Below are 12,249 nucleotides of genomic sequence, written 5' to 3' on the forward strand. Positions count from 1 at the left end.
ATACTTTTGGTTGCACGTAAAAGGCACAAAAACCACCGCCAAGTTTTTCGGGGGATCTTGGGGGGCGGCAAAGGAAAAGCTCTGAAGATGGCGACGAAGATGAAGAAAATACCGCCACCACGGCAGCCGCCTCATGCCAAATTAGTTTAAGAAATTGCCCGAAGGTGGCTCCCTGCCATCTGTCTATCGCCCCTCGCTTTCCCATTTCCCATGTTTTATGCACAAAAGGAAGCGCGAGCATAAAATGAAATAAATTTTCCAGCAACCATTTTCTCAGGGAGCAGAGGGGGTATACCATTTCTTTACGAAAAATTGACAGCTCTCTCTTCTGTTCTCTTCTGCTTCTGGTATGGGTTGTAAGGATGAGCGACTGAAAAGAATCTATAAGATGTTTCTATATGACTTGTGGATTAGCCTTTCGGGGAATATTCTTTTGAGCACCAAAGTTTGCCAGAGTTTTAAGCCTAAAAAAGGAGATACTTTACTGAAATAAAGGATACTGATTACACGCAAAAAAACAACGACTATTAAAGGTTTTAAAAAATGTATAAAATCGCCTATCTACTAAGCTCCTAATTAAGAATTAACGCAGTCTAGTATTATTGAACCAACTTGATTTCTTATTATTATGTTAGTTTTTCAAAATTTTTTTTTTTAATATTTTTTAAATGTTGTTTCATTTTTTTAACATAATAATTAATCATCTCAGTAACTTTTCAAAATTGTTAAACCATATTGGTTAAACTTCTTATCCCCTGGGTGGTTGGTTTGCTCTACTACCTCCAAGGAAACCTCTCACCGATCCTTGTGCTTTTCTTTCTTACTTGGCTTAGCTGCCAAAGCAACAGCCGCCAAATGTAATTATCAAAAGTTTCCACTATTTTCCGACTTGGGGTGAGCGGTGGAAAAGCGAGGGGAAAAAGGCAAGGTAAGTCCACCACCTTCTTTCTTAAGGAGAAATGTCAGCCTCAGGCTTGCGGCTTGTTATTCTGTTTGTGTCTGCCAGACGCGAAAAAAAATAAAATAAATAAAAATACAAAATAAAAATAAAAAGTAGAAAATTAAATTCGTTTCAACTGCAGACGTTGCTCATTCTTTTTTTTTTGTGCCCTCTTCCACATTTCATGATGCTTTTGCCGCTGCTGTTTGCCATGGCAATTTGTTTCCTTTTTTGGAGATTTGCCTTGCCACATGAAGTGGGCCAGAGGATTCTTGTTAGCCTATTTATTACAATTTAATGTCAATTCTTTGTTGTCGAATGGAGAGGGATACGACAGGCATATTAATCTGTCATGCAAAATTACTGCGACATGGAATTTCTTGATTGCCTTGCTGTAATGCGTCAGAAAACGCTGAAAGCTGACACATTTAAATGAATAATTCGTGGAATTTGTGACAGACGGTTCAATTAAAAAGAAGCATATTTTCCAATCGATTTTCCCTCTCTCAAAAGCAATAACACAGAAAATCGCAATAAACAAACAGTCTCAAATTGATACTGCTCCAAAAGGTAGGCAAATAAAATAGTTTAATGTCTACAATTTTCTTGTCCTTGATGTTAACAAACAAATAACAGAATAACAAAATAATTGCCAACGGATTGCTGTAACCAAAGAAATTGTTGTCAGCACACAGCCAAATTCTCAGATGTAGTAAAAATAACTAAAAGAAAGCACCCAGAGTGCAAAAAGAAAAAGCAAATAAAACTAAACAAATGGAAAAGGGGAAATAAAATAAAAAATGAAAATGCAAACGAAGTTCGAAAAAAGCAAATGAAATTGAAATGAATATTTTGTGATATTTTACCAATGCAGCAGAGGCTGGATGTCGTTGTTGCATTGTTAAATATTCATGTCAGGGAATATGGTATTTTATTTATACACACACACACACACACACACATCTGCAAGGATATGTACAACAGGAGCTGCTATATATAAATACATATGCCACAATACAAGCACATTCACATTGAATTCTGTGGGCCAACATATGTGAATCGTGTGGGTTTTTCACCATTTTCCACTTACTAAACCCCAACCCATTTTTTTTTTCATCCATCGCTGTGCATATTTGAGCCTGAAATCTTTCCACTCCTTTAACAATTTCCTTTTGCAAGCCAAGACTTTCTTGAGGTGTGTGTTTTCAAGGCTCGTTTGCCTCGCTTGGGTATGATTTTTAAATATTTTATAACCATTTTCATTTCTTTTTTTTTTTGTACGCGATGAAAATGAAAATGATGGTGCGTATCCCCACGCCCAACTTCGATTCTACAGCTCCTTCGACTTTTAAGCAGGAAAATTGGCGGGCTGAGGGCGGTCTTAAGTGTTTGGACAGGTTGGCGTCAAAGTTAAATGATGCATGCCAAAGGCTTCTTGGGGAGACATTTATGAAATGTAATTCACCTGGCTGGGAGCGTGGCCAAAGGAAATCTGCTAAAAGATTTCCCTAAAAGCATGCGTTCAATGAAAATGTTAAAATTAAATAGCGATACGTAAGGCGTACGTGATATTTGCTGGTTATTAAGTTTGATATTTTTAAGAAGGCTTTGAGAATGTAAGGATTATACATTATACAGTTCCCTAAGTCAAGCTCTCTATAAGTTGAACTAGTTTTAAAGAGAGTGTAAATTTTGGTAGAATTTATTCCATATTTTAAAGTATCCATAACTATAACATTGTTGGTGTGTATGCTATGAAAGTTCGACTGTATTTTAAACTTCAGGACAGGATTAAAAAGTAATAAATACTAGAAATACTTAATAAATACTATTTATCTAGTATTTTTAAGCTAAGAAAATATATCTAGTATTTTTTAAGTATTTCTAGCATTTCTAACTTATAATTCCTATTCCTCTCAGTGCATTTATCCCCCGCATGTTTGAGAGGACAACAAGCTCAAAATTCACTTAACGATTGGCAATTTGCGTATGCCATGCATCGACACTTGGCCTCTCGGTCTCAGTCTCATTTTTGTGCCATAGTAACCGTCGAAGGGAGCTGCAAATTGTGGGTGGTTCGTGTGTGCTGAAAGAGAGGAAAGGTCCTTGGGAGGGGGCGAAATCCTGTTAGCAACCGCTGTGAACACAACTCGAGGCAGCTTCCTGCCTGGTTCGGTCGGTTTTGGCTTGGTTGTTGTGTTATCGCTTATGTTGTCTCTTACGGTCTGTTGCATTTTGTACAAATTTGCGCCGCAGGTCCACAAATTTGTGCAACGAAGCGTTTTCGTCCTTACTCGCTCTATCTCTGTCTCTTTCTCTGTCCCTTTCGGTGCAAAAAAAAAAAAGAAAACTTTTCTAATAATTTTCTGCCATGATTTCTTTTTCTAATTTCCAAGTGTTGCTAGGCTTTTTTTTTCCCCACCTCTAACGATTATTTGAGTTTGATTCGGGTTCAAGTTCGAGTGGCCAAAAATAAATGCCCTTAATTTCGTTCGTCGGGGGGAAAGTTTGTGCCCAGTTTTGGGATAAGCCATATGCTCAAAGGGAAATCAAGGAAAATCCCCAATAAAAATTACCAATATTTACTTTACAAAATGACAGACCCCTCCCAACCACCACCCCACCCACCTACAAAATCGAGCGACCGCCTGTCCTGGCAAATCCCTTGTCAACTTTGCTACTTAATAAAATATGAGTGCCAAAGTGGAGGAGGACAGGACAAACACGAAATATCCAAGGACGTGCCACTAATGGCGGGCTCGAGCTCAAGTGCTCGGCAGGAACGCTAAGGGAGCGCCAGCCAGAAAAGGGATAAAGAAATAAATAGAAAATGCAAATAGAAGGCAATACATTTTCCAGACTCCTCCGAGAGATACGAATGGGGGATACTGCTGTGTGTTTGCCATGTCCTTTCGATGAGGTTCGCCTTGTAAAAATGACATTTCCATCGTTTCCGCCCAACCTTTCGGTCTCTAACTCTCAAGGACATCATGCGTCGCACATAAACTGTTGATTTTTATCGAGGTTCGTGACACGACCAGGGCCAAAGCTTCCTGCCAGATACAGATGCACTGGAAATCAAAATTATTAGTTTAATGTAAATGCCTTCTAAAAAAACTATATATGACACAGCAAAATTTTAGACTATACAGGTCTGTTCAGGATCACTTATGAAAATCTAAAAGATAAGATACCTTTTGATTGACTAATCCAAATAATAATATAACTTTAAAGAAAGTAGGTTTAAAACTTAGTAAACGTAGGTACATTTTTTAGTTTAGCATGAACTAAAAGTAGGTTCTAAACCTAGAAAACGTACTACTTTTAGTTTAACATGTGGACGAGTAAAAGTATTATTTTCAAATCATAAAGTTTACTTATTTTCCTCGGTATATTTTTCTTGCTCAGGTCGCAGGTGTGTTTCTGCCCGCCTCTTATTTTCCCATTTTCCCCCCCTTGGGGGAGTCTCTCCATCAGGTTTTCCTTTGACACATGTCAAACTCTGACCATTTGCAGACCCACAAGGTCGCCGAGGAGAGCTATTTTTTGTGTGGCTTGGCATTAGTGTCGAAATTATGGCTCTTATATGGGCTCCCCAGCTCACAGTTGCCAATAGTTTTATGTGCTCCCTAGTTCTGTTCCCTTCTCGGAAAAGCCGCTTTCCACGCTTTTGTGTGCGTGTGCAGTTTACGACTAAATACAATTTGAACGCCTTGTTTTCCCCCTCCTTTGGATCGTTGCGGTGACTTTGTTGCTGGGTTATTATATGCTTTGGCTAATGTTTGTGTATGTTATCCCAGGAGGCAAAACTACAAACGGATTGGGCCCAGAGTAGTTCTCTAGAAGCTGGGAAAAACATGGAAGTGATTTATGTAAGAGTTCCCCTTGCTCGAGAAAATATACTTCACTTTTTTAAACAATTAAACAAGAAAATGTGCACGAATATCAAAGGTAGCTAATGCAGAATGTAATTATAATGGGCAAAAAATATATAATTGTAGCAATTTTTGTAAAAATTAGAGGTATATTTTAAGTATCCATTCTTTATTGGCCTTATAATTTTCAAATATTATCTATAATTGAATAAAATATAATTGATTTTTCTTATTTTCTCTTTCCAGGTAAGTGACGACGTGCTTTCGCTCGCTTTTAACCACAATCAAGTAAGAGTTTTTTTCGTTTATTATTATTTATTTAACGGGTGGCGGTTTCCCTTTCCCCTTCTCCCTTGCAATGCACCGAAACTCACACCTCAAATGCAGTGGTCAGCCTGTTTGTCTCCGTCGGTTTTTGTGTGTGCCCAGGGTTAGCTTAATAAATCAATCAGATCAGGCGACCGACCAGTGTGTCCCAGGGAATCGACTGGTCGGGAATGGGTCGCATATACCCTACTACTATATGGGCAGCACGGCAATTGACGGCACGAGATTTGCAGCATTTCCGGCGCATGACGCAAAGCAGTTAATTTGTCAAATGTCTGCACTTTATCACCCATATCTGGGCCCGCTGTCTCCGGCGCAATCCCACCGGCCAGGGGCCTCCGTGAAAACGCATTACGCACTCAGACATTTTCGGGCGCTTCGCACATAGTCTCGTATTCGTATCTCTGTGAAATGTTGAGCCAAAGTGCAATCAGTGCAGTGGCGCATTTCCCACCGGAGCGGCCCGGACAGACGATGAAAATATCAGACCCTTCTGAACCAAACCCCAAACTCTGTACTCAAACCCATAGCCCCCGAACCCCGGATCTCTAAAACCCAGGACCAAACCTGCTCTGCTATGTGGCAATCCTCTGCATTGTCGTTTGGTCACCGGGGGGAAAACTGTTAGAAAAACTCTGCCTCGGTCTCTTTCCCTCCCTCGCTGGCAAAGCAATTTAAAGTTGCATCCATAACATCACAAACAGCAAAGACAACAACATTCGGCCAGGACATTGGCCTGGGGAAATTTCACTGGCTAATGTTATCCCCGGCCCCCCAAACGTTAGCCTGTTCCCAAATGTCCATTCGCAGTCAACAGGCCGTCAGAGTCAGACTTGGACTTGGGACCAGAATCGGCATGATAGTAGCCAGGGGGCACTCAGAAAAAATCAAAATAAGTTAAAACACATTTTATATAATTTTAGTATTTTAATATGTTTAGTATTTTTTAATATTTTTCTAATATTTTTAGTATTTTTGTAATATTTTTAGTATATTAGGAAAAAAGCTTATATAGCTATGATAATACAATATGTACTTCCTTACTATAAATCAGGGGAGCCATGACTTTGTTTTAAGTGATTAATTTGTATACTGTGCGTGTCGGCAAAGCACGGGCAGAAAAATACCAACCCACAGCTTAGGTAAATTAAAATAAAAATAGTTATAATAAAGATAAATTCAGAGAACAAACTATTTTTTCAAGTGTTAGATGAACCACAATCCCCCGAAACGTTGACCGAATTCGTAATTAGAAAAGTGCTTGCTTGATAACTCACTTTTCGCTTTCTGTATTGACCAACCAACGGGGGGATGGAGCATGAGGTGTTCAAAAAGTGAAGCATCCCGACAGGACTTTACCCCATCCTCCTGTGTGGCCATTTAATAGCTTTCGAAATCAGTCATTAGGCGAGTGAGTGCAGGCAAGGGTGAAGAATACGCAACAAGATGCAATGAAATTAACACAAAAATTCTATTAGCCTGGTTACACTAATTGGCCTGCTAATTGGTCACTGAATTACTGGCTGGGAAAATCCCCATCTTCTTTCACTTGGATAGACTCCACTCGGTTGCATTTGCACATTTGGCTTGCAACCAAAATACAAACTGAATGTAAATAAAAAATGTCATCAAAATGTCATTACGTGGGTGGCTCACAACATATGCCCGACGATTTATTTATTTTTTTTGGGGCTTTGTGACAACAATTTAAGGCACCGACTTTCCAATTTAAACACAAATTCCCATTTCTCATTGTTGGCAGCAATAATAAAGGGGCATTTGCAACCCCTTCGCCCCCCCTGAGTTATTATGCAAATGAATGGCTGGCAAGCCTAACCCATATAGAGTCTAAAAAATTACCATTTTATGCAACAGCCTGCACATAATTTGGCACCAGAAAAAAGGGGAAAATTAACCCTATACCATAAAGAACAATGATTTTTGATTGGATTAGATTTAATAATTTTAGATTGGAAAAAAAATAATTGATTAAATTATTACATTTTGCCTTATGATATTTGTTTTATTACTTTTGGAGCTTCCTGATGCACTTTTTCATCACATAGAGGGTTAAATTAAAGCTTTGTCTGCCGGTGAAAATGAACGCCTAAACAAAGGGTTTAAAAAGTGGGGTAAATGGGGCAAATGGAACCACAACCCAAGCCACCGGAATCGGGTCTTTGGCCCTATGTGCCATGTTGTATGCATTTTTGGTCAGTGTGGTGGGCATTTTGTCAACGGAGCAGCAGCAGCGACAATGATAGCCATGCAAAACATGGTCGGAGGTTGGACCATGGGAGGGGGGACCATTGGTATAGTGAATGTTAGGGGGCGGTGCCTGGTGCACGGGATGCCGTCACAACAACAACGTCAACATTCAACAACAACAGCAATTGTGGCATCCTCTAATGACAACCACACGTCATCAGCGATGTTCCCTTTTCCCTTTTGCCTGCTTTTGGGCCAAACAACAACGTCATCGCTGTCATTGTTGTGAACGCCCCCATCCGACACGCCCACACGTAGAATCCCTGCATCCCATGTATATAAATCTCATTGTATACAGCTGCGGTCAGAATAATATAGCACTGATAAACCAAGGCGAAGAGGTCCTTAAGGTAGAGTCTCAAGAGTAAGGCTATCTAGCTAGATATTCCATTTATTTTTAAGGTAATTATCTTATAAAATCAAAGATTTTCACAGAAGTTGCTAGCTTTTAAACGAATAAATACCATAATATACCATTTTCCAACACCTAAACGAAATTAAATAGTTAGAACCTTAGGACTCCGTGATTTTTTCTTAGAAAATCCATCCTTTGTTCTATTATTCTGAACTCCATTGTATTGGCGGGACATGTATCATTGGAATGCAAATTTTTTCGGCGATGGCAGCCGCAGCAGGATGATGGTCATCATCATCATCATCAACATCAACAGGAGGAGCCAAGCCAAGGACTCCATGTTGTTGACTCATTTGCATTATCGCATCTAATCATTGTCGTCATCAACAACAATACTGCTCGTTAGTCTTGTCCCACCAAAAAGGGATGGCTCTTTCAGGGGGTGTTTTATATATACATATATAGGGAAATACCGAACCCCCCAATTCACTTGCAGCATTAAACTTTACATTACCATTTAGTTTTGTTTTCGTTTTTCGATTTGGCAAGCAAATAAAAAAAAAAAACAAGAAAATAAACTATTCCGGAATGTAAATTGTTGCAGTGGCAAACGATGCGAATTGCAATTAAAATGCATTTGCAATTTGTTGCAATTGCAGCATTTGGCAGTTTCGAATTTAGAGTGCAATTCCCGGTGCAGTTGCAGTTGCAGTTGCACTTGCAATTTGTGTAATTTGTCACTGCATTTAATTTGCTACTCTATTGCATTGCACCAGGGGGCAAATAGAGAGGGTTTTTTAAATAGAAAGCTAGACGGTTTTATTTTCGTTTTGCTACGGCCATTAATTGTAGCATACTTTTTTGGCTAAGAGGCTTATACTGAAAATATTACATATTTTTGAAATTCCAGAAGAAAAAAATTTCTACAACATATTTCCCCAGGCTTTTTTATATGAAATATTTCAAAGTTAAATTAAAAGAAAATGTATATTATGATTATGTCAATTTCCATTCTAGATAACATTTTAGTAACCATTCATATAAGATGTAGTTATATCTCTCCATCTAGTTCTGGAATTTGCATTTTAAGTCCTCTCATGATCTCTACTGATTCCTAGTAATGCAAATAATGGAAAATCCCAACTATAAACACAAGTTAAATTGCATTTGAGTCACACACATGAGTCGCCTTCATTGCATCAAAGTTTGTTCTACGTTTTTTCTTATTGCCTCTGCTAATTTGCATGCAAAAGCAATGGGAAAATATTTATGCACAATTAAATCAAGTAAAAGAAGGGAATAAATTCAGGCAATGGAAAAAAATGCAAATGACATTAAAGCCAAGTGTGTGTATGTGTTTGTGTGTATCTGTGTGTGTGTGTGGATAATGGGTAACGCAGTAGTTGACCCACTTTATCCCACTCGCTTTTTCCCCAGTCTGTGTGCCAGTTTTTAATTTTTCTTGACTTTTTCGTTGCTCTTGATTTGCGGCGAATTTTTCTGCGCGAAATTTCACTTGACTCCCTTTGTTTTACCCTTTTTCACTTTAATTCTGGGCTTAATGTGCATTAAGCATGTGTTGTGCGTTGTGTGTTTCCTAATTAAGTGGCATTATGTGCTTTTCTTGTGCCTTCCGTTTCCGGTATTTTATGCTGGTCACAGGTTTTTCTTTTTAAAGGAAGAGTTTTTTTTTCTCCTTGAATTTGTTTCCCTTTTTAGTTGAGCTAAACGAGTTAATTGGAATAAACTTGTTTTGTGAAAAATCTTTGTTTACAATTTTCTCTATCTTTTAAACCGGTAAATCTTCATAAGAAACTTAAATAAATATTTATAGCAGAATCTAATCGATTGCCAAGAAAAAATTGTAGAGAAAGTGTGATGAAGTCATTCGAAAATGCCTTGGTCTCTATTTAAACAAACTATGTTCTACTAAATCATGTATCATTTTATATTTTGGCATTATTTTCAACAGTTATAAAATCCCCCTCCCTTTGTATTTGCCATTTGAAATTATAGCCTTAATAAAATTTAATTTATAGCCCACTCACACCCACACACATTTTTGTGTGTCCTTTGGCAACTTGTCCAAAACTCCCACAATATTTAGCATTTCCAAACGGCCAAATAACCCGCAGACCGTCCAAAAAGTTTACAAAGTTCATTAACAATAAAGCACATTTTTGCCGCATCGAACCGCGCGACTAATGCAATCAATTTCATTGCAACTAATTAAATATTTAATATGAGTTTTGCCAAACACGCGGAAAAAGTGCTCGCTAATGTAAATGTAATTCGATTGTATTTACAAACACCGCCGCAACAACAATCTGTTGTAAATTAAAAGCGGCAAAAAGAGGGGAGGGGAGTATTGGTTTAGGGCGTGGCACATCAGGAAGTGTTAATAAACCCGATAAAAAGATCTCCACTGCTTTTTTATACGTTTGAAATGCCATTTTAAATGTTGGAAAAATATGTCAGCGATAAGCGAAACCACCATTTACATTTAGTGTCAAGATATGGTTATGGTTTTTATTTAACCAACATTAAAGCATGGGAGATACAAGCTTTTAATTCTTAAATCAAGGAATTTAGTAGTAAAACTGTTATAAAACAATATTTTTCTGTACTCTGGCATTTATAAAAATTATAATATATGTTCTGTATAATTTGTTGTCTTATTATCTCCACGAAACAAATATAACTTCATATTTATGAACTTCAAAGCCACAAAGAAAAATTATCACGCCTTGCTCCAATTGTATTTATTTCATATTTTTTCACAATTATCTTTCTTTGTCGGTTGCTACGCACAATTTTCTTGGCTATGAAGCGTGAAACATGGAAAAATTAAAGCTCAACGTCCAGAAATAATAAGTTTAATTTACTCTATCTTCTCTTTTGTGTTTTTTTAATTTTCCATGTTTACTTTTCAATTTTATCCAACACGAAATATCAGCGAACCGAAACAAGAAAAAATTGTTTGCTCAAGTGTTGCAATTAGACTTTCATTAGAAAGTAGGAAATTGGTTATCATAGTAACTAACCAAGTAAAGGATTTTAATAATTTGTAAGCATAACAGCAGTTAACCAGTTGAAGGTACATAGATATATGTAAGCCCTGCATATATTATGACAGACATGGCAATCAAAACTTTGGGCCTGGCCAAAGTTTAATGGCCAGCAGAATATGTTTTTGGCCTGCAACAAATTGTGGAAATGCTGCAAATGCAGCACTCAACGCCATATCTCTGTGCATATGCTGATAATAGTGTTAATTATGCGCCTGTCAATATGCCAAACGATTTTAGCCTGAAATATGCTGGCTGGCTGGATGGCTGGTTGGCTGGCCCCTGCCGTTTCTGTTCTGGCCTTCGGTTCTGGGGAATCAGTGTAAGCCCAACTAAATCTGAGTGAGCGAACCACCGGGCAAACTAATTGAAGTTTGCATTTAGCACAGTGACAAAACATTTGCACAAATCCGAAAACAATTCCGGTTTCACTCACCCCCCGTGTGCAAAAGCCATTCCACAAGTTATCGCAGCTGTTATGCCTCCGGTCAGGTCAGACTGGAGTAGTAGAATATGGGTAGAAATAGAATGAATACTACCGACCAGACAGCGGGAGGATGGGGGCTGGGCTCTCTGATTCTGAAATAGCAACACAATTTTCAATTTTAATTAAAGTTCAAACTTTGCCAATTATCTGGGGAATACGGCGTGTGGTACGGGGAGCTGAGGTCCCATGATCCCAAATTAAGCGCATCACAATTTGCATACGATTATGGTGGGGTTTAGAAAGGGCGTTTTCGTTTGGGCGATGCCCTGACTGATAAATCAATTTGTCCCAGCTCAAGTTTTATTTGTAATCGAATGATTTGCGCTGGAATTAGTTGGCAATTTGTGTGCATTTGATGGTAATCGGTGCTGCATAACTGAAAATAAATGGTTTCTAATGATTTTTGATTTATCGATAAATTATCGTTTTATTATTTTTTTGTAAAATTCAATAAATATGCAATAAGCCCGCTTAAATACCCATAAATCTTTTCCTAATTCGCATTTCTTTCTTTATTCCCTCTTTTTAGGTAAGTCTACACAATACCAATCCCCTTGACACTATTCTGCAAAATGTTGTAAGTACCCCAGAGTTGCATTCAACACATAAAAAACATTTCTCGTTTTGGCTGATAAATGAAAAATTTAACAAGCTTTTGCCGCTTGTGGTGGTGGACAAATAAAAAATAAAATGGTTAAAGCCAAAAATGCCGCAGATCCATAAAATGCCCGTTACAATCTGTTAGGCCCTATGGGTTGCCACTGGCCCACTGGCAGGGTTGCCACCCCCAACTCATACTGCAGGCTTACCGAATCAACATGGAAATTCCATCATAGGCCAATGCATGGCATTTAATGCGAATGTGAAAGTAAAAATAAAAATAACGCAAAAAAGAAACTACTTCGGCCCGACAACATGCAACATTTGGA

The 12,249-nt window shown here is 38.1% G+C and overlaps 1 protein-coding gene across 12 annotated transcripts in view; it reads left to right on the plus strand.

Annotated features, from left to right (window-relative positions):
• The window catches only part of pum (pumilio), a 188,216-nt gene that overhangs the window by 148,466 nt on the left and 27,501 nt on the right, over positions 1 to 12,249 (plus strand). For 9 of the 12 annotated variants that reach the window (XM_065865315.2, XM_065865318.2, XM_065865317.2 and 6 more), the window contains one exon: positions 5,062 to 5,103. The exons of the other annotated variants lie outside the window; for them this stretch is intronic. In XM_065865315.2, coding sequence (XP_065721387.2) covers positions 5,062 to 5,103 — 42 coding nt within the window. The remainder of the gene's footprint in view (positions 1 to 5,061; positions 5,104 to 12,249) is intronic. 12 annotated transcript variants of the gene reach the window in all.

This window comes from Drosophila suzukii, chromosome 3, assembly GCF_043229965.1.
Source record: "Drosophila suzukii chromosome 3, CBGP_Dsuzu_IsoJpt1.0, whole genome shotgun sequence".
NCBI lineage: Eukaryota > Metazoa > Arthropoda > Insecta > Diptera > Drosophilidae > Drosophila > Drosophila suzukii.